We start from the raw sequence: 21,641 nt of genomic DNA, 5'->3' as shown, positions 1-21,641 counted from the left end.
AACCTCTGCCCTGAATGGTCTTCAGTTCATGGTATCCTGGCTGTCTTGTTACTCTTCCTTCAGGTCTCAGTTTAGCTGTTCCTTCCCTAGACACCCAAGTCAGGGTTTCTGTGGCCTTTCTGAATTTGTTTCCCAGAGTGCTCCGCCCCTGTCTCCTTGACCATAATTATTATACTTTATTGTAAACATTTATCCAACCTAGCATTTATTGGGTGTTTCTGCCAGTCACTCTGCTAGGTCCTAAGCACAAAGTCTGCAGTTTGCTTACTTGTCCCTTTTTTCCCTAAAAATTAATGAGGTTTGTCAAAACATTATAACTCATTAACAAACCAAAGAATATAGTTTGTTTTTATGCTACATTTTAGCTTTAAAATCTCATTTCTCTTTAGAGAAATAGATTATGAAGATTTGTGTTGATTCTTTTTCTTTCCTTTCCTGTTTCTTTTCTTTCAGGAAAGAGCTAAACTTGCCTATTTTGACTATGGAGATGTCATTTGTAAAGAAGGTGAAATGCCACAAGGAATCTACTTGATTATTTCAGGAATGGCAATCGTAAGGAACTATTTATTCTTTACTAAAAATGTGTCTTGAAATTTTTAATTATCACATAAGGAGAAATTTAGGAACCAAGAAAATTTCAAATTTTTAACATAATTTCTTTTCAAATGAAACCATTTCTGTTTGGAGCTAACACAACAGCTGAGAGATAATTATAACACCCACCATCTGAAAGGTGCTTCCCATCTTACAAAATGCTTTCATAATTATTACTTATTCTTCACAACAATCCTGGCAGGGACAGTCTTTTCTGTGATGGTCATATAAGGAACCCAGTACTTGGAGTGGTTGGGTTACTCATCTAAAGGAAATGAGAGTCAAGGTTGAGGAAATAGACCGCAATGTCACTTTCTCCCAGAGGTCAAATAGGGATGAAGAACATACCATTTTTAACTAATAGGAGGTCTTTGTAATCAGTAAGAGTGATAGGGACAAGAATCCTTTAGAAACTGAATACCATTAGCTGGATCCATGGGTGAGCCCCAGCTATGACAACATAATTAATAGATCCTATATGACAGTTACAAGTGACAAACACTTATTATTAGTGCAAATAATATATTTGGCTTTATATTTTTAGAACGAGTGTTTCAGACCTTAAAAAAACCAAAGTTAATCATGGAAATAAACTATAATTATAAATACTAACACATGTATCAGTTCAGTTCAGCCGCTCAGTTGTGTCCGACTCTTGGCGACCCCATGAATCGCAGCACGCCAGGCCTCTCTGTCCATCACCAATTCCCGGAGTTCACTCAAACTCACGTCCGTCAAGTCAGTGATGTCATCCAGCCATCTCATCCTCTGTCGTCCCCTTCTCCTCCTGTCCCTAATCCCTCCCAGCATCAGAGTCTTTTCCAATAAGTCAGCTCTTTGAATCAGGTGGCCAAAGTACTGGAGTTTCAGCTTTAGCATCATTCCTTCCAAAGAAATCCCAGGGCTGATCTCCTTCAGAATGGACTGGTTGGATCTCCTTGCAGTCCAAGGGACTCTCAAGGGTCTTCTCCAACACCACAGTTCAAAAGCATCAATTCTTCGGTGCTCAGCCTTCTTCACAGTCCAACTCTCACATCCATACATGACCACTGGAAAAACCATAGCCTTGACTAGATGGACCTTTGTTGGCAAACTAATGTCTCTGCTTTTGAATATGCTATCTAGGTTGGTCATAACTTTCCTTCCAAGGAGTAATTGGAAGCAAAAATTTTAATTTCATGGCTTTAATTTCATGGTCTTTTAATTTCATGGCTGCAGTGACCATCTGCAGTGATTTTGGAGCCCAGAAAAATAAAGTCTGACACTATTTCCACTGTTTTGCCATCTATTTCCCATGAAGTGATGGGACCAGATGCCATGGTCTTCGTTTTCTGAATGTTGAGCTTTAGGCCAACTTTTTCACTCTCCACTTTCACCTTCATCAAGAGGCTTTTTAGTTCCTCTTCACTTTCTGCCATAAGGGTGGTGTCATCTGCATATCTGAGGTTATTGATATTTCTCCCAGCAATCTTGATTCCAGCTTGTGCTTCTTCCAGTCCAGTATTTCTCATGATGTACTCTGCGTATAAGTTAAATAAGCAGGGTGACAATATACAGCCTTGACGTACTCATTTTCCTATTTGGAACCAGTCTGTTGTTCCATGTCCAGTTCTAACTGTTGCTTCCTGACCTGCATACAGATTTCTCAAGAGGCAGGTCAGGTGGTCTGGTATTCCCATCTCTTTCAGAATTTTCCACAGTTTATTGTAACCCACACAGTCAAAGGCTTTGGCATAGTCAATAAAGAAGAAATAGATGTTCTTCTGGAACTCTCTTGCTTTTTCCATGATCCAGTGGATGTTGGCAATTTGATCTCTGGTCCTCTGCCTTTTCTAAAACCATCTTGAACATCAGGAAGTTCACGGTTCACGTATTGCTGAAGCCTGGCTTGGAGAATTTTGAGCATTACTTTACTAGCATGTGAGATGAGTGCAATTGTGTGGTAGTTTGAGCATTCTTTGGTATTGCCTTTCTTTGGGATTGGAATGAAAACTGACCTTTTCCAGTCCTGTGGCCACTGCTAAGTTTTCCAAATTTGCTGGCATATTGAGTGCAGCACTTTCACAGCATCATCTTTCAGGATTTGAAATAGCTCAACTGGTATAGCACTTATTAAGTGTCTGGCACTTTTCATTCATTCATTTACTCATTCATTCAACAAATATTTACTTCATTACTATTATGCAGTAGGCACGTTCATTCTAGGCATAGAACTGAGAAAACATAAAAAAGCCCTGTCTTCTTAGAAGTTAATTTCTTGTAGAAGCATAGAAGGAGATGGAACAATGGAAAAAATACCTAAGTTAAATATGTAATATGTTAGCAGTGACCAAGAGTTGAAGAGGCTAGTTGTAACATTTAAAAAGATGATCGAGAATGGCAATATGTTAAGACATTTTGTCCTTCTATCAACCTCATGAGAAAACTGACGGACAGAGAAATCAACTCATTTGTCCCTCTTCAGTCTTGATGACTACTTCCTTTTCTACTTTGAGGGCTCATGTGATTACATTGGAGCCCGCAGGATAATCCAGAATCATCTCTTTAAGTTTAGCTGATTAGTAACCTTAATTCTATCTGCAAAATCCCTTCACAGCAGTTCATAGATCAATGTTTGATTGAATAACAAAAAGATAGGAACCTTGGAAGGCCTTCTTTAAAATTCTGCTTGCCACAAATGTAATTATCTTTCCTTGGTTTGTAAAAAGCAGAACCATTCTTCTTTACTATTAAGTCCCCTGCATACAGACCTTCAAGTTGCAAACTTTCAAAAATACGAGTATGTCCCTGTATGCCAGCTGTACTGCTGTACTTTTCAATATACTGTACTGTAAGCTTAAAAATGTTTTCTTTATTATTTGTGTTTGTTTTCATGCTTTATTTGTGTGAAAAGTATTATAAACCTATTACAGTATAGTACTGTATAACCAATTGTATTAGTTGGGCACCTAGGTTAACTTTGTTGGACTTACAAACATATTGGACTTAAGAACACACTTTCAGAATGGAATTTGTTTGTGTGTAGGGGACTTGTACTCAAAAGGCTTTTGGACTTCATTAAAAATTAAATTAAAAAATGTCAGAGTTCTTTGGAAGCATGAGTGCCTCTACAAGTTTGAATGGTGGAACTCACTAGGAGAGGGTACAACTTTCACAGCAATTCCTTCAGTGACTTTTTTCCATTTCTTGTGTATTGGGCAGTAGCCTTCCTCTTTGGCACTTACAACTAAACTTTCTGGAAAGTTCTGTAATCCTTCTGGTTAATTCTTGCATCTTCCTCCTGAAATCTGATGACTTTCTTTTACCCCCACCCATGCCTACCAGTTCTTTTCCTGAAGTAACTCAACCATCCTGTGTTCATCCTAAAACCTTTTTCTGCTAACGTCTCATGGTAATTATTCTTAAGCATCTTAAGGGAGGCAAGATTTCTGCTGAAATTATGACTTGGCTTGGGGGCATATTCATTCATGAAATCTGGTTTATGCATCTATACCATCAAAAATTTTTTCCACCTGAGGCACTAGCCCATTATGCTAAGAATATCTAATAGACTTAGAGGGGGTACTTGCATTTAGTGACTACTTTTGGTGGAATTTTTATATAAGGCAGGTAAATAGGGGTCATCTGTAAAGCTAAAGATTAGAAACGGTCTCAGCTTGGAGAGTTGAAATGTGAAAGAAATGATTTTTGAAAGCCCAATTCCTCCTTCCCATCTGAAAGGATTCATAAAGAATCTTTTCCTTCTATTGTAATAATTGCAAGAAACACTGGGAGCTCCTAAGGTTTGGTCAAGGGCTCTTAATTTTGTATTTCCCTTTGCTCAATTATTTCCCCATTGCAGTTGGAGAGTTCACCTCCTACTTTTGGAATAGACAGGAACCTAAGGCCTGACAGAGAGTCCACAACTAGGTTTACAGAGTACTGTACCAGTGGAGACATAATTGGAGAATTGAGCTGTCTACTTAAGCGTGAAATTGAATATACTGCCATCTGTGAAACTATTTTGCAGGTAAGCACCTGGATGTGTCTGTATTGTGGGTGTTAATTCTTCCTCAAGTTAGTAAGGAGTAGCAGCACTTTTTTTGGGGGGTGGGGGTGGGGTTCTATTGTCTTAGTCAACCCAACCAGCTATTGTGAAGCAGTATAGCTGAGAAAGGCCAATTTGATGTCTCACATCCACTATGGTGTCTGGAGGGAGATTTTTTTTTTAAACAGTTAAGTTTATTTATTTTTAATTGAAGGATAATTGCTTTACAGTATTGTGTTGGTTTCTGCCAAACATCAACATGAATCAGCCATAGGTATACCTATGTCCCCTCCCTCTTGAACTGGAGGCAGATATTTTAACCAAAGAGTCTTTGTCACTATTTTTAATTAGAAGAGACGATATCTAACTTCTGATGTTATAAAGATAAGGAAAACACATAGATAAGATGCCTGGCATGTTTAGGTGCTCCATAAATGGCTACCATTATGGGAGCAGTGTTTTTAAAGAATACTTGTGTTTCACATCTCTTTCTTCCATTTTTCACTTGCTAAGTAAGAATTTTATTTAACAAAGAAGTGATCTGATAGTGGGCTAGCTGTGGGCAATTCAAATAGAAATTAGTGAAAGTTCCTACTTACAAAGAAATCTCAAGCTTTGGGGACTGTTAGATGCAATGGAGCAAGGAGCAGAGTCTTAGGAGTGTGACAGACAGAAAGGAATGTTGCTTTATCAGTTTCATACCATTTCACTTTTGGAAGAGAAGAGAAAGCATGAATGTATTCACAAGGCTGAACTGAATTTGCTGAAGTTCACATAGCTTGAATTCTGAGGGTCGTCTTCTTTGTTTGGATTGGCACTTTGCTCTGAACGCAAATACTATGAATGAGCCCACGTTACCCATTGTGGCAATAAAAATAAATAAGTTTATGTGGCTTAGTTCCATAATCTTGGGCTCATGATTATCCTCAGTTCAGTTCAGTTCATTTCATTTCAGTCTCTCAGTCGTGTCCGACTCTTTGCGACCCCATGAACTGCAGCATGCCAGGCCTCCCTGTCCATCACCAACTCCCAGAGTCCACCCAAACCCATGTCCATTGTGTCGGTGATACCATCCAACAATCTCATCCTTTGTCGCCCCCTTCTTCTCCCACCTTCAATCTTTCCCAGCATCAGGGTCTTTTGAAATGAGCCAGCTCTCTGCATCAGGTGGCCAAAGTATTGGAGTTTCAGCTTCAACATTAGTCCCTCCAATGAACACCCAGGACTGATCTCCTTTAGGATGGACTGGTTGGATCTCCTTGCAGTCCAAGGGACTCTCAAGAGTCTTTTCCAATACCACAGTTCAAAAGCATCAATTCTTCGGTGCCCAACTTTCTTTATAGTCCAACTCTCACATCCATACATGACTACTGGAAAAACCATAGCCTTGACTAGACGGACCTTTGTTGGCAAAGTAATGTCTCTGCTTTTTAATATGCTATCTAGGTTGGTCATAACTTTCCTTCCAAGGAGCAAGTGTCTTTTAATTTCATGGCTGCAACCACCATCTGCAGTGATTTTGGAGCCCAGAAAAATAGTCTGACACTGTTTGTACTGTTTCCCCATCTATTTGTGATGAAGTGATGGGACCGGATGCCATGATCTTAGTTTTCTGAATGTTGAGCTTTAAGCCAAGTTTTTTCATTCTCCTCCTTCACTTTCATCAAGAGGCTTTTTAGTTCCTCTTCACTTGCCATAAGGGTGGTGTCATCTGCATATCTGAGGTTATTGATATTTCTCCTGGCAATCTTGATTCCAGCTTCTGCTTCCTCCAGCCCAGTGTTTCTCATGATGTACTCTGCATATAAGTTAAATAAGCAGGGTGACAATATACAGCCTTGATGTACTCCTTTTCCTGTTTGGAACCAGTCTGTTGTTCCATGTCCAGTTCTAACTGTTGCTTCCTGACCTGTATACAGGTTACTCAAGAGGCAGGTCAGGTGGTTTGGTATTCCCATCTCTTGAAGAATTTTCCATAGTTTATTGTGATCCACACAGTCGAGGGCTTTGGCATAGTCAATAAAGCAGAAATAGATGTTCTTCTGGAACTCTCTTGCTTTTTCAATGATCCAGCAGATGTTGGCAATTTGATCTTTGGTTCCTCTGCCTTTTCTAAAACCATCTTGAACATATGGAAGTTCATAATTATCCTAGCTATTGATTAATATAAAATTTTCTGGACTAGTATTGTCTATAGCTTTAACTGGACTGTACATTTTATCATCTTATACTTAAATAGCAGAGTATCATAATTAATATACTAGAGATAGTTTTTCTAGGAGGTTAGGTGAAGATGAAACCTACAGACTTTTTAAAAATTTTCGTCTGTGTTAGGTCTTCATTGCTGCTGAGGGCTTTCTCTAATTGTGGGGGGTGGGAGCTACTTTTATTTGTGATGCATAGGCTGCTCATTGCTGTGGCTTCTCTTACTGTGGAGCACAGGCTCTAGGCACAAGAGCTTCAGTGGTTGCAGCGTGCACTCTCAGTAGTTGTGGTTCATGGGCTTAGTTGCTCTGAGGTACATGGAATCTTCCTGGACCAGGGATTGAACCCGTGTCCCCTGCATTGACAGGTGGATTCTCATCCACTGTACCACCAGGGAAGTCCTACAGGCATTTGTTTTTCTGATGATTTAATAATTTGTTTTCAAGTCAAGCAGTCTGTTTGATGCCTTGTCATTTCAGGTCTGCTTTATCTCCCTGGAGGATTTATATGAAGGCTTTGATTTCTTCTGGCCATCCCTGGAATATAAAATATGGCTGAAGCTTGCTCTCAGTATTGCCTATCAGTATTTTGAATCAAGTCTTGTTGATGAGGTAAGTTGCATGATTAAAATATGAATTAAGTTTTATTTCCTGTATTTTTTTTACAAAATAAATTTCATATTTTGGAGACAGAGAAAAGAAGGTATGTTTAATCTTTCAAAGTAGGATTTCAGAATCTTTACCACTCTGTTATTCTGAGTTCCTACAGGTCATCGGTCCCCTTGTGACAGCTGATTTTTCAGGCTATCCCGTCATCCCTTAAAAATAAGAGAGTAAGCAAATCTTAAATAGGTAGATTCCCCAAGAATCAAGCATACCATTAATTAGTGAGTTACTGAGCACAAGTTTGGTGTTTATTAGTCTATTCTATCTACCTATCTACCTATGTTATTATAAATTATTTGCCTTTTCAAATTTTTATTGAGTTTACCAAGCCTCATCTATGAACTTTCTCTTGAAAAAGTAGCGGTTCAGGCCTGTTCTTGGACTGGTACAATTTACAACCTATATTTGCATTCCATTTAGTAATTTTTTGAGCCCCTACCATGAGTCAGGAACTGGGGAAGTGACAAACCTGAAGTTTAAGATCATTCATTGAATTGTGATACTGAATATCAATATTGGGTTAAAAATGAGCAAATATCAAGAGAATTAGAAGACAAACCACAGACTGGGAGAAAATACTTGCAATAGACATATCATATAAAGAACTATCATCCAAAACATACAAGGAGCTTTAAAACTCAACAGTAGGGAAAAAACCCAGCCTGATTAAAAAATGGGCCAAAGCTGATAATAGATAACTTCACCAGAGAAGATATATGAATAGCAAATAAATATAGGAAAAGATACTCCACATCATATGTCATCAGTTCAGTTCAGTTCAGTCACTCAGTCATGTCCAACTCTTTGTGACCCCATGAACTGCAGCATGCCAGGCCTCTCTTTCCATCACCAACTCCTGGAGTTCACCCAAACTCATGTGCATCAAGTTGGTGATGCTATCCAGCCATCTCATCTTCTGTCATCCCCTTCTCCTCCTGCCCCCAATCCCTCCCAGCATCAAGGTCTTTTCCAATGAGTCAGCTCTTCACATGAGGTGGCCAAAGTACTGGAGTTTCAGCTTTAGCATCAGTCCTTCCAATGAACACCCAGGACTGGTCTCCTTTAGGATGGACTGGTTGGATCTCCTTGCAGTCCAAGGGACTCTCAAGAGTGTTCTCCAACACCACAGTTCAAAAGTATCAATTATTCGGCGTTCAGCTTTCTTCACAGTCCAACTCTCACATCCATACATAACTACTAGAAAAACCATAGCCTTGACTAGATGGACCTTTGTTGGCAAAGAAATGTCTCTGCTTTTGAATATGCTAGCTAGGTTGGTCATAACTTTCCTTCCAAGAAGTAAGTGTCTTTTAATTTCATGGCTGCAATCACCATCTGCAGTGATTTTGGAGCCCAGAAAAATAAAGTCTGACACTGTTTCCACTGTTTCCCCATCTATTTGCCATGAAGTGATGGGACCAGATGCCATGATCTTCGTTTTCTGAATGTTGAGCTTTAAGCCAACTTTTTCACTCTCCTCTTTCACTTTCATCAAGAGGCGTTTTAGTTCCTCTTCACTTTGTGCCATAAGGGTGGTGTCATCTGCATATCTGAGGTTATTGATATTTCTCCCAGCAATCTTGATTCCAGCTTGTGCTTCTTCCAGCCCAGCGTTTCTCATGATGTACTCTGCATATAAGTTAAATAAGCAGGGTGACAATATACAGCCTTGATGTACTCCTTTTCCTGTTTGGAACCAGTCTGTTGTTCCATGTCCAGTTCTTTTTTTTTTTTTTTTTTTATTTTATTTTTAAACTTTACATAATTGTATTAGTTTTGCCAAATATCAAAATGAATCCACCACAGGTATACATGTGTTCCCACCATGTCCAGTTCTAACTGTTGCTTCCTGACCTGCATATAGGTTTCTCAAGAGAACAGTATGTCATCAGGGAAATGCAAATTAAAACAATGTGATACCATTGTTGTTGTTGTTGTTCAGCTGCCCAGTCATGTTTGACTGTGACCCCAGGTACTGACTGCAGCTTGCCAGGCCTCCTTGTCTCTCACCATCTCCTGGAGTTTGCCCAAGTTCATGTTCATTGCATTGGTGATGCCATTCAGCCATCTCATCCTCTGACACCCTCTTCTCCTTCTGCCCTCAATCCTTCCCAGCATCAGGGACTTTTCCAATGAGATGAGTCATCTATTCACATCAGATGACCAAAATACTGGAGCTTCAGCTTCAGCATCAGTCCTTCCAGTTAATATTCAGGGTTGATCTCCCTTAAGATTGAGTGGTTTTATCTCCTTGCTGTCCAAGGGACTTTCAGGAGTCTTCTCCAGCACCACAGTTCGAAGGCATCAGTTATTTAGCATTCTGCCTTCTTTATGGTCCAGCTCTCACAACTGTATGTGACCACTGAGAAGACCATAGCCTTGACTAAATGGACCTTTGTTGGCCGAGTAATGTCTCTGCTTTTCAACACATTGTCTAGGTTTGTCATCACTTTCCTGCCAAGAAGCAATCGTTTTCTGATTTCATGACTGCAGTCACTGTCCGCAGTGATTTTGGAGCCCAAGAAGAGGAAATCTGTCCCTGCTTCCACCTTTTCCCCTTCTATTTGCCATGAAGCAATGGGGCTGGATGCCATGATCTTAGTTTTTTTAATATTTAGTCTTAAGCTGGCTCTTTCACTCTCCTCCCTCACCCTCATCAAGAGGCTCTTTAGTTCCTCTTCTGTTTCTGCCATTACAGTGGTATCATCTGCATATCTGAGGTTGTTGATGATTCTCCTGCCTATCTTGATTCCAGCTTGTAACTCATACAGCCTGGCATTTCTCATGATGTGCTCAGTGTATAGGTTAAGCAAATAGGGTGACAGCAGACAGCCCTGTTGTACTCCTTTCTCGATCTTGAACCAATCAGTTGTTCCATACTTCTATTGCTGCTTGACCCGCTTACAGGTTTCTCAGGAGACAGATAAGATGATCTGGTATTCCCATCTCTTTAAGAGCTTTCCACAGTTTGTCATGGTCCACACTGTCAGAGGAAACAGAGAGAAATGTTTTTCTGAAATTCCCTTGCTTTCTCTATAATCCAGCGAATGTTGGCAACTTGATCTCTAGTTCCTCTTCCTTTTCTAAACCCAGCTTGGACATCTGGAAGTTCTTGGTTCACATAAGGTTGAAGCCTAACCTAACACGCAAGATTTTAAGCATGAACCTTACTGGGCTTCCCTCGTGGCTCAGCTGGTAAAGAATCCACCTGCAATGCTGGAGGCCTGGGTTCGATCCCTGGTTGGGAAGATTCCCTGGGTTGGGAAGATCCCCTGGAGAAGGGAAAGGCTACCCACTCCAGTATTATAGCCTGGAGAATTCCATGGACTGTGTAGTCCATGGAGTCACAAAGAGTCAGACACAAATGAGTGACTTTCACTTCACTTACTAGCATGGGAGATGAGTGCAATTGTCCAATGGTTAGCACATTCTTTGGTACCCTTCTTGGGGATTGGGATGAATATTGACCTTTTCTAGTCCTCTGGCCATTGATGGGTCTTCCAGATTTGCCAACATAATGAATGCAAAACCCTGATGGCATCATCCTTTAGGGATTTGAATAGTTCTGCTGGAATTTCATCTCATCCACTAGCTTTATTAACAGCAGTGCTTCTTAAGGCCCACTTGACTTCACGCTCCAGAATGTCTGGATCTGGGTGACTAACCACACCATTGTAGTAATCTGGTTCACTAAGATCTTTTTAATATAGTTCTTCTGTGTATTCTTTCCATTTCTTCTTGATCTCTTCTCCTGCTATAGATCTCTACCATTATTGTGCCCATCTTTGGGTGGAATGTTCCCTTGATGTTTCCAGTTTTTCTGAAGAGATCTCTAGTCTTTCCCCTTTTATTGTTTTCTTCGATTATTAAGCACTGTTTATTAAAGAAGGCCTTCTTTGTCTCTTCTAGCTATTTTTGGGGACTCTGTGTTTATTGGATGTACTTTTCCCTCTCTCCCTTGCTTTTTGCTTCTCTTCTTTCTTCTGCTATTTGTAAGGCCTCCTCAGATAACCACTTTGCCTTCTTGCTTTTCTTTTTCTTTGGGATGGTATTGTTTGCCGCCTCTTGTACACTATTATGGATCTCTGTCAATAGTTTTTCAGACACCCTGTTAACTAGATCTAGTCCCTTGAATCTATTCATTACTATTGGTAATTCTCCTCTGCTCTTCCCCAGTAGCATATTGGACGCCTTCAGACCTTCAGGACTCATCTTTTGGTGTCTTATCTTTTTGACGATTTAAAGAATTCATGAGGTTCTCATGGCAAGTACGCTGGGGTGGTTTGCCATTCCCTCCTCCAGTGGATCACGTTTTGTCAGAACTCTCTGCTATGACCTGTCTGTCTAGGGTGGCCCTGCAGAGCATAGCTCTTAGCTTCATTGTGTTATGCAAGCCCCTTTGCCACAACAAGGCAGTGATCCATGAAGGAAGTGATACTGTTGCACACCTATTAATTGGCCAGTGACAACACCACATGCTGGCCAGGGTGTGGAGCAACAAGAACTCTTCATTGCTGGTGAGAATGTGAAATGGTACACAGCCACTTTGGAAGAGAGTTTGGTGGTTTCTTACAAAACTAACATGCTGTTGCCATATGATCCAGCAAGCACTCTCTTTGATATTTACCCAAAGGAATTAAAAAACTATGTCCACACAAATACCTACACATGGATTTTTTTTTAACAAATTGAAATATGTTTGATTTATAAAGTTTTGTTATTTTCATGTGTACACCAATGTGATTCAGTTATATATATTATATTCTTTTTCATATTCTTTTTGCCTTATAGATTATTACAAAATATCAGTATAGTTCCCTGTGCTATATAGTACATACTTCTGCTGCTGCTGCTGCTAAGTCACTTCAGTCGTGTCCGACTCTGTATGACCCCATAGGCGGCAGCCCATCAGGCTCCCCCATCCCTGGGATTCTCCAGGCAAGAACACTGGAGTGGGTTGCCATTTCCTTCTCCAATGCAAGAAAGTGGAAAGTGAAAGTGAAGTCGCTCAAGTCATGTCCGACTCTTAGTGACCCCATGGACTGCAGCCTACCAGGCTCCTCCGTCCATGGGATTTTCCAGGCAAGAGTACTGGAGTGGAGTGCCATTGCCTTCTCCGATATAGTACATACTTGTTGGCTATCTATTTTATATATAGTAGTGTGTATGTGATTATCCCTCCCTCACTCTTTGATAATCATAAGTTTGTATATGTGTTCATTTGTATCATTTTTTAAGATTCCACATAATAAATGATGTCACATGTTTGTCAATGTCTGGCTTCTTTCACTTAGTATGACAATCTCTAGGTCCATCCATCCATGTTGCTGCAAATGGCATTACTTCATTCTATTTTATGACTGAGTAATACTCTATTGTATATATGTACCATCACTTCATGGGAAATAGATGGGGAAACAGTGGAAACAGTGTCAGACTTTATTTTTCTGGGCTCCAAAATCACTGCAGATGGTCACTGCAGCCATGAAATTAAAAGACGCTTACTCCTTGGAAGGAGAGTTATGACCAACCTAGATAGCATATTCAAAAGCAGAGACATTACTTTGCCAACAAAGGTTCATCTAGTCAAGGCTATGGTTTTTCCTGTGGTCATGTATGGATGTGAGAGTTGGACTGTGAAGAAGGCTGAGCACCGAAGAATTGATGCTTTTGAACTGTGGTGTTGGAGAAGACTCTTGAGAGTCCCTTGGACTGCAAGGAGATCCAACCAGTCCATTCTGAAGGAGATCAGCCCTGGGATTTCTTTGGAAGGACTGATGCTAAAGCTGAAACTCCAGTACTTTGGCCACCTCATGCGAAGAGTTGACTCATTGGAAAAGACTCTGATGTTGGGAGGGATTGGGGGCAAGAGGAGAAGGGGCCGACAGAGGATGAGATGGCTGGATGGCATCACTGACTCGATGGATGTGAGTCTGAGTGAACTCCGGGAGTTGGTGATGGACAGGGAGGCCTGGCATGCTGTGATTCATGGGGTCGCGAAGAGTCCGACATGACTGAGCCAATGATCTAATCTGATCTGATATATGTACCACATCTTCTCTATCTATTTCTCTGTTGTTGGACATTTAGGTTGTTTCCATGCCTTGGCTATTGTGAATAATGGTCCAGAGAACATTGGGATGCATGTATCTTTTCTCTGGATATATGCCCAGGAGTGAGACTGTAGATCATATGGTAGTTTAATTTTTAATTTTTTGAGGAACTTCCTATTTTACATAGTGGCTGCACCAGTTTACAGTCCACAAAAGATTCCCCCTTTCCTCTACATCCTTGCCAATACTCGTTACTTGTCTTTTTGATGATAGCCATTCTCATTTCCCTGATGATTAACAATGTTGAACATCTTTCCATGTGGAATATGCCTTCTTCTTGATATCATGTGTTATTTTATATGATTTATAGAAAAAAATCTAATTTTATTGTAGGACCTAAAGTTTCAGAAGTGTGTGATGCTTAATCATGCATATGTGGAGACTTTATCAAGCTATAATGAAATGATTATTGATAACGTGAACATGAAATTTGTTATTCTTGTGTATGGCAGTGTTATTGATACCAAGACGGAGGTACCATATTTTGCACCTTGCATTTTACCTAAAACCTGTGAACAGGTAAGGAGGGTCATTTCTTAAGAGTCTTCTGCTTTTCCTGGTGCCCCATAAGTGACTTTAAAAACTCAACTAACCACCTTAAAGAAATTTAGGTTTCTCTAAACCTAGAAAGACCCTATAATTCTCACGTGCCCTTAACAAAACAGTCAAAATGTCCCCAGGGCTTGGGTGCTGTGTTGTGCAAGTTGTGCCCTGCATGAGAGTGTACCTGAGGGTCCAGTGGGGCAGGAATCTGCCTACTCTCTGCTTGCCAAGCTCTTTGCCCTGGCATGGGCTGTGCCTCCCTAGAGAAGGATGGGGAGCATTTTTCCTAGTTTGTGTGCAAGGCAGTGACACTGCTTGCTAGGATGGTTCTGGAAGTATCTGCACTGGTCGATAAGAAGGGAGATGCGTCAGGGTCATGTCACTTTGTTGCCACATTAGGGCCTAGGGGCACAACTCAATAGAGGACCCTAAACCCCATCATTCCATGCCTCTAAGGAAGGGGGAAGTAACAGGGGATGGGAAGAATAGATGCCAGGTCCCTAATGGGTGAAGCCACTTGCTGTTAGACCTCACAGTGATGTGAGGACAGAGCCCAAGTATGAGGAGGACTAAGAGGCTGTGAGAAGAGCTAACATCTCTTTATTTTGGTAACAAGTTTCTCCTCTTGGGGAGAGACCCTTTCTGCTTGTTCAGGCTGAGAAAGGTCGTTAATTTAATGAAAACTCGAGTCCTAGAAAAGTTGGTTAAGCTCCTAAAGAGTGCATTTGCCACTTTCCTAACACACTTATTTTGTCAACCCCTCAACAGTTCAAAAGGTGAAGGTAATTACAATTTTTTTTTTAATAGGAAGTGAAAAATCACTTTAACTTTGAAATAAGGGGTAGGGGACCACGGGAGCAATCCCCATAGTTTTGTTAAGACACCAGAGTTTGGAGGCAGGCATACTTGGATTTAAGACCTGATGCCTGTGCCCATGAGGTGTGTGAGGCTAGGCACCTAGAAAGATGCCTTCTGACCCTCAGGTTCCTCTTACTAAGATGAGGATAATAGCAGCAGCCATCTCATAAAGTTCTTGTGGGGATTAAATGGGATAAAATGTGGTAATATCTAGAAATGATAGTTATATGTGACTTACGTATGCTGCTTGCATTCTGGGAGGGCAGATTTTGTGGCCGTTGGGCAAAAGCTCAGGGAAAAACGCTTATTTTTTTCCTATCTGGGAAGGCTAGGGCCTGAGCCCTTGAATGTCAATGTTGGAATAAAAGTAACTCAGTGGATGCTGGGGATTCCATTTTCCAAATTGGTTACAAGTAAGGTGTAGAAACTTCATTTCTGATATTTATAAAAATGCAAAAGATAATTTTCTGGTCCAAGACTTCTTAAAATTATTTTACATTTTTGATCACTTACTTTTTCACATAGTAAGCCATGTAAGAATCCATTCATTCATCTTTTCTTCCATCCTTCCATCCATCCACCTACCCATCCCCCACCTATCCAAGACTCTTTGAAACAAGGTAAAAAAGGATTTGAAATGAAAAAGATAGAGCTTAGGTTGGAGGTTAGTTCTATGTTTTGGCTTATTTTTTTATATTCTTTGGAAAGGCTAGGAGGCAGCCAGTTTAGAGGTCAGAGAATGCTCTTTTGACTGATTTTGACTTTTCTCCTTTAGGTGCAGGGAACTTCAGATTTAAGCAAGCTGTTGGTTATCCAAGCACCTGCGCCTGACAAAAATGATGGCAATGCCAAGGTCATGGGTAAGGGGGTAGCTCTTTAGTGGTAGGCAAACCACTGAGAAAGAATTTTGATACATGAGCTTCATTGTATTCTAAAAAATGATTTGAGGGCGCTGTGTGCGTTTGTCATCTGTCTCCATTCTCCATCCTGGCTGCCACACTGCTTCTGGGAGGTCACATTTCAGAGACTTTCAGACACTGAAGTCCAGGTGGCTCTGACTCTCTCGTGTGTCTCTTTCCACAACCCTGTTGGGGGTAGCAGCTGCTACCTTTACTCTGATCCTATAGGCTGGAGCCCCATAGTGCTGCTGGGAGACAGAGCAGGAGTGAGGGTGGGGGAATAGACTCACACAGCAGGCCCAGGTGTGGGATCCGGTTTTCTCTCAAAGACCAAAGAGAATATAGACTCTAACCCATGCTCATGGAATAGTCCAAGCCATGGTCACAACCAAAACTCAGATGACTTGCTTTGAGCGACTTTGATAGTCACTACAGAATTATTGTCACTAAGTGCATATGAGTGCCCATTTGCTTATATCATGGTGCTAAGCATACTGTAAAGATGACTTTCTAGGAAGGCCTTGCTGTAGGGAAAATGCATTCAAGATCTTTCGTTCAGTGCTTAGCATCCTGCCTTACCAAGCCCAGGGTCACCATTTCCCCAGCTACTTCAGCTTGAAAACACAAGTATCCTTGATTTGCTCCTCTAATTTAGCCTTCACAGTGTCTTTAGGTCTGCTGCTCTGCTGCTTTCATAGCACTCCTGGAGCACAGGAGTATATGGCAAGGCTGGGAGCTCAGGGTCTAGTGTCAGCCCCCGTACGGCACCCCGAGGGCTATTGAGTTGGCGGAACTTTTAGAGTGAGGGAAATATATTATCTGCATTCCCCAATGAGTCTGGGATGAAAGTCACAAGTGGCAGTCCCATGGACTTGATCCAGCCAGTACGCTGTATTTGGCTTACATCTGTGTTTTCTTTTAAACTTTCTTTTAAAATTGTGAAGTATAAACATCCAGAAATTTCACATTTAAAAAAATACAAATTTTGAGCTTTTCTTAAAAAAAAAATTGGAAAGTCTTTGAACACTCAGTCCTTTTATCTATGTGTGGCAACAACCAGATAGAGCTGAGCATCGCTGGCTCCTACACAGGAAGCAGGTGCTCTGTGGTTTGCCACAGTCCACACCCTCCCTCTTGTGTGGTCTGTGTGACCTGCCTGTTCTCATTTGGATTTGCCAGCCCTTGTATTGGATTTTTGGGAGCCTAGATCACAAATCTCCTTGAGGGAAAAATGTAAAAAGCCCATTTGAATGGGGAGACTTACAGGGAGGAAGTAAACTGAGATTTCAGAATATCCTCTTGCTACCAGTACTCTGAAATTCCTAATGTAATTTTTCTCTTTTATGCGTTTCTTTTGAATTGGCTCAGGCAACACTGGTCTTGGAATGACTAAGAGAAACTACCAGTGGAAGAAAAAAGATTAGGTAATTAACTTGACACTTTGGATTTTTCTTATTGTGACTATTAAACTACACAGTGAAAATAAATTGTGAAGTCAAGTAGCAACATGTAGGTGGCGAGAAAAAAAACTCTTAGTGGCAACACTTTAATACGGGAAAATTGGGATTAGAGTTCACCTGAATTACTTAACAGTTAAAATTATAGAATATTTTTGAAAATCGTAATTTTGCCATGATTCCCTCTCCCAATTTTTCCCCTCCCAATTCCCTTCCCTGTTATTTATTTACTTTAAAAAAATTAATTCTGGCTGCACTAGGTCTTCATTGCTATCTGTGACCTTTCTCAAGTTCTGGCAAGCAGGGACTACTGTCATTGTGGTGTGCGGGCTTCTCATTGCAGTGGCTTCTCTTGTTGCAGAGCCCAGGTGCCAGGCATGCAGGCTTCAATGGTTGCAGCTCCTATGCTCTAGAACGCAGGCTCACGTAGCTTAGTTGTCCCTTGGCATGTGGAATCTTCCTGAACTCAGGGATCATTGGCAGGCAAATTCTTAACCACCGGGGAAGTCCTCCCCTGATATTTAGTTCAAAGTAGGGATCAGGGATCTGGGATCAGGGATGAGGAGGCCCATCCATCATACAGTGAGACACTAGCATTTAATTATGGATGTTTATCTCTGGAGTGTGTATTCCCATGGATCTGTAGGTCTCTGGTGTGGGTGTATAGAGCCCAGGTTGATCATGGGCATTTTCCTAGGGTTTCAATTTTATTTGACAATCTTTCAAAGGGAGACATTAACTCATTTTACTATTAGGTTATTTAAAATGTATATTGAAATAAACATACTATGGAGTAGGATGACAAATTTGCATGAATTTAAGATAAAACAAGAGGCCTCCAAATATTTTATTAGGGAGAGTCAGTTAGGTGTTGCCCTGATGACATTTTTTCCTAGTTTCCTCATCAATCAGAACTAATTTAGAAAAGTCTGAGAAGTGCTGGAAACTGTGCCTAGAGTTAGGGAGGGAGAGGGCTGGTCACACTGGGCAAGGACAATATGGAGGCAAGTCTGGTGGGGACCAGGGTAGCCGGCAAAGCTTGTTACTCAAGGGATCTCTGTGAGGGCCCCTAAGAGAGTTCACTTGGGCCAGAGCCCACTGCTGAGCGGAGTGGATTGGAGAAGACAACTATGACAGAGCAACAGGACGGTGGGCAAACGCAGGAGTGGGCCATGTAGCAACAGCAGTGGTGCCAAGAATGGGCTTCAGGAGCCTTTAGCACCCTCCCTCCCGCAGTTGCCAAGTCACTCCAAAAAAACATGTCTTCTATGAAAAAATGATGTGCTGTGGAAATGCAGCTTCATAAGTCCCTTGACCATCACACCCCCAACCAGATCACCACCCTAAGAAACTTTTAATAGAAATTCTGGGCCTATGACTATCATTTATGACAATCAGGGTGGTCTGCAGTGTGTCTGTTGGGGAAAGGAAAGTTGCATTGACCAAACTGATGGTTATTGGTTCCTCTAAACAAAGCAACTGAATTCCTTGTAGGCAGTCTTCCTAGGTCATCCTCTGTCTTTCTTAAAGGGATCTATTTCACAAATGTGACACCTCATTAGGCATCTAGCAATTTGGCTTGTCGCTTTCCAGTCTCTTCCAGGCCCCCTTATTTAAAAAATTCTCATTACAATTTAGGAGAAAAGTTTCCAGTTTACCTTGCAATCAGTCACAAAGTTAACAGGAATTCAGCTCTCCTCACATTTCTCTTTAAGTGAACTTTGATACACTACTCTAACTAAGTGAATGTATCTCTTTACAAGATAATGCTTGTTGGGATAGCGATGCACACCTACTTAATTACTCAAAGTCTTTAATATGTAAGCTCTTCTAAAGGGAGTGTTCCAGATAATTAAATGGAAACTTTTCAGTAGGTTTTCCGATTGCACTTACTGTTTTTCTTTTTTTTTCTGAAATGCTCATAGTCTCATATTTTACTTTTGACTTTCTTTTATAGTTGGAAACTGGATCCCATTTTAGAAAAGGACTTTAATGGCGCTTACATGATTCGTGGAGTCAGTTTAGAGACGGAGCTAATATCCTGACCCAAGTGCTGAAACATTACCTGGCAAGTTTACTCACAAACTGCTAAAGCAATTTACCTCTGCGTTTATTTTACAAACAATTTTGATGGACTGCTGCAAAAGCTCTAATTTTAAGTAGCTGCATTTATATTTGAGATGTTCAAAATCCTTCAGATACCTTAAACTTACGGTTTAGCAAATGAAATCCTGCATCCAGCTGAGAGCAACCTATGATAGAGTAGAAGTTATCAGAAGCATTGTACAATTAACCCACTACTATCTAAAGCATAAGAACTATAATTTTGACTTGTGTTATTGCTACAACTAGTGCCTCCCTAACATTTTACAGAGTAAAATCTAGTAAATCCTCAATCTAGTAAATACTGAAAAATGGAACCACGTTCCATAGTTATTAAAAGCAGTTTAGGAGAAATTAACAGTCTTACATTGCATAGAACTATTTAATATCACTTTTCATTTTACTTAAAAAAGTCAAATAAAATAGAATTTTATGATGATTGTTTAATATTTAGGGTCCATTATTCCTTTTCATTTCAACAAGATTTTAAAAGAATACACGATTCTCTACTCCAGGGAAAACCATAATAGAAGAAAGAATAGAAGAAAACACAAGAGAAAAAGTCAAGCCCCTCCAGATACCTAGAATAGGGCAGTATTTCTCAGAGTGGCTTGTGGAGCACTTATGTGTCAACAAACATTAGGTGCAGCCACACCGAACAGCAGTCCTGCAGCCGCGACTGTCTGCTGTCTAAGTTATCACAGACCCGGTTTCCTTTCAGACTCCCTGTCTTTCATCCTTGGCCTGTGACTTTTATCCTCAGGGTGACAAAATGACATCTGTAACTCAGTCATCCCATTTGCTTTTCAGTGAGGCAAGGCACTTTCAGGAAGAGACCCCACCACAGGCCAACAGTCACATGACCACACCCACCTATCATCTTAAGATGAATTTTAACTGGCGCCTCAACTTGCCACCCTTAATACAATCAGGGTATTTTTCATGAAGAATAAGGGGAAATGGCTATGGTGAACTGCAGCGTCTGCTGTATACTGCATCACGATCACCTGGGTGGTGACAGATGGAGAACTTCTGGCCACTTATTGGAACCCACGTGGAACCCACGTCTGGGGGAAGGGCCCTGGCCAGCTTATTTTAACACACTCCTCATGTGGTTTAATGCATATTGAAGCTTGAGTTCCACAAGATAGGGGGTAAAGAAGTAGCAAAAAAACAGACGCCTGCTCTACAATCTTATGAGGCACATTATCATGTTATTTGAAATAACTAGAGAACACTTAATTCTATGTGTATCAGTTAGGACGCTTTTGTCCTCGTACCAGAAAACCCAACTCAAAAATGCTTAAACACTAAGGTGATTTATTTTTATTACTTAAAAAAATTTTCCTTATTTTTGTCTGTGCTGAGTCTTCATAGTGCGCAGGCTTTTCTCTAGTTGCGGAGAGTGGGGACTGCTCTCTAGTTGCGGTGTGTGGGCTTCTCACTGCGGTGGCTTCTCTTCTGGAGCCCAGGCTTCAGTTGCTGTGGCAACAACGTGGGCTCAGTAGTTGCAGCTCCTGGGCTCTGGAGCACAGGCTCAATAGTTGTGGTACACGGGCTTAGTTGCTCTGTGGCATGCGGGATCTTCCTGAATCAGGGATCAAATGAATGTCTTCCGCATTGGCAGACAAGATTCTTTACCACTGAGCCACCAAGGAAATCTGGTAATTTATTATTTTGTGTTATAGTAGTCCAGAGGTAGGATGGGTTCACACTTGTTAGACTCAGTGAAGATCATGAAAGGTCAGATGTTTTCCTTTCTCTCAACTTGGCTGTTGACCTTTACAGCCTCATTCTATGGCTGGATCCCTGCTCCCAGGTTGTAAGTTAGCTGCAGCAGCAATCAGTATCTCATGTTTTTTTGTTTATATTCAGTGTGTGAGAGAAAAACGGCTTCTAGTTGCTCTTGTTTGAGAAAGAATTCTTGTAGAAACTCATGATCCTCTATTTGTGTCTCAGTGCTCATTGCTGAACCAATCACTGACAAAGTGGCAATGCCTTTTTAACTAGTTAACGCATCCTTTAAGTTTGAATCAAAGTTGTATTTCCTCAGTTTGCATTGCCCAAAGCGGTGGAGGTCAAATCAAACTGTGAACTGTGCCAGTTCACTGCATCCAAGTGGCATCTTGTTATGCCCCTTTAGACCCAGCCATTCTAGCTCCTTACCCCTTCCTGAG

General features: G+C 40.9%; 1 protein-coding gene across 1 annotated transcript in view; it reads left to right on the top strand.

The window, feature by feature from the left end:
• The window catches only part of SLC9C2 (solute carrier family 9 member C2 (putative)), a 98,175-nt gene extending 77,429 nt beyond the window's left edge, over positions 1–20,746 (top strand). Inside the window, exons 21-27 of the mRNA XM_019976284.2 lie at positions 454–552; positions 4,436–4,603; positions 7,306–7,437; positions 13,938–14,123; positions 15,781–15,865; positions 17,273–17,328; positions 19,319–20,746. Of these exons, the coding sequence (XP_019831843.2) occupies positions 454–552; positions 4,436–4,603; positions 7,306–7,437; positions 13,938–14,123; positions 15,781–15,865; positions 17,273–17,328 (726 nt within the window). The 3' untranslated portion in view covers positions 19,319–20,746. The remainder of the gene's footprint in view (positions 1–453; positions 553–4,435; positions 4,604–7,305; positions 7,438–13,937; positions 14,124–15,780; positions 15,866–17,272; positions 17,329–19,318) is intronic.
• Positions 20,747–21,641: the final 895 nt, after the last annotated feature.

This window comes from Bos indicus, chromosome 16 (genome assembly GCF_029378745.1).
Source record: "Bos indicus isolate NIAB-ARS_2022 breed Sahiwal x Tharparkar chromosome 16, NIAB-ARS_B.indTharparkar_mat_pri_1.0, whole genome shotgun sequence".
Classification (NCBI taxonomy): Eukaryota; Metazoa; Chordata; class Mammalia; order Artiodactyla; family Bovidae; genus Bos; species Bos indicus.
Note: the sequence above shows the minus strand (reverse complement) of the source record. Positions and strands in the feature narration are given on the sequence as shown.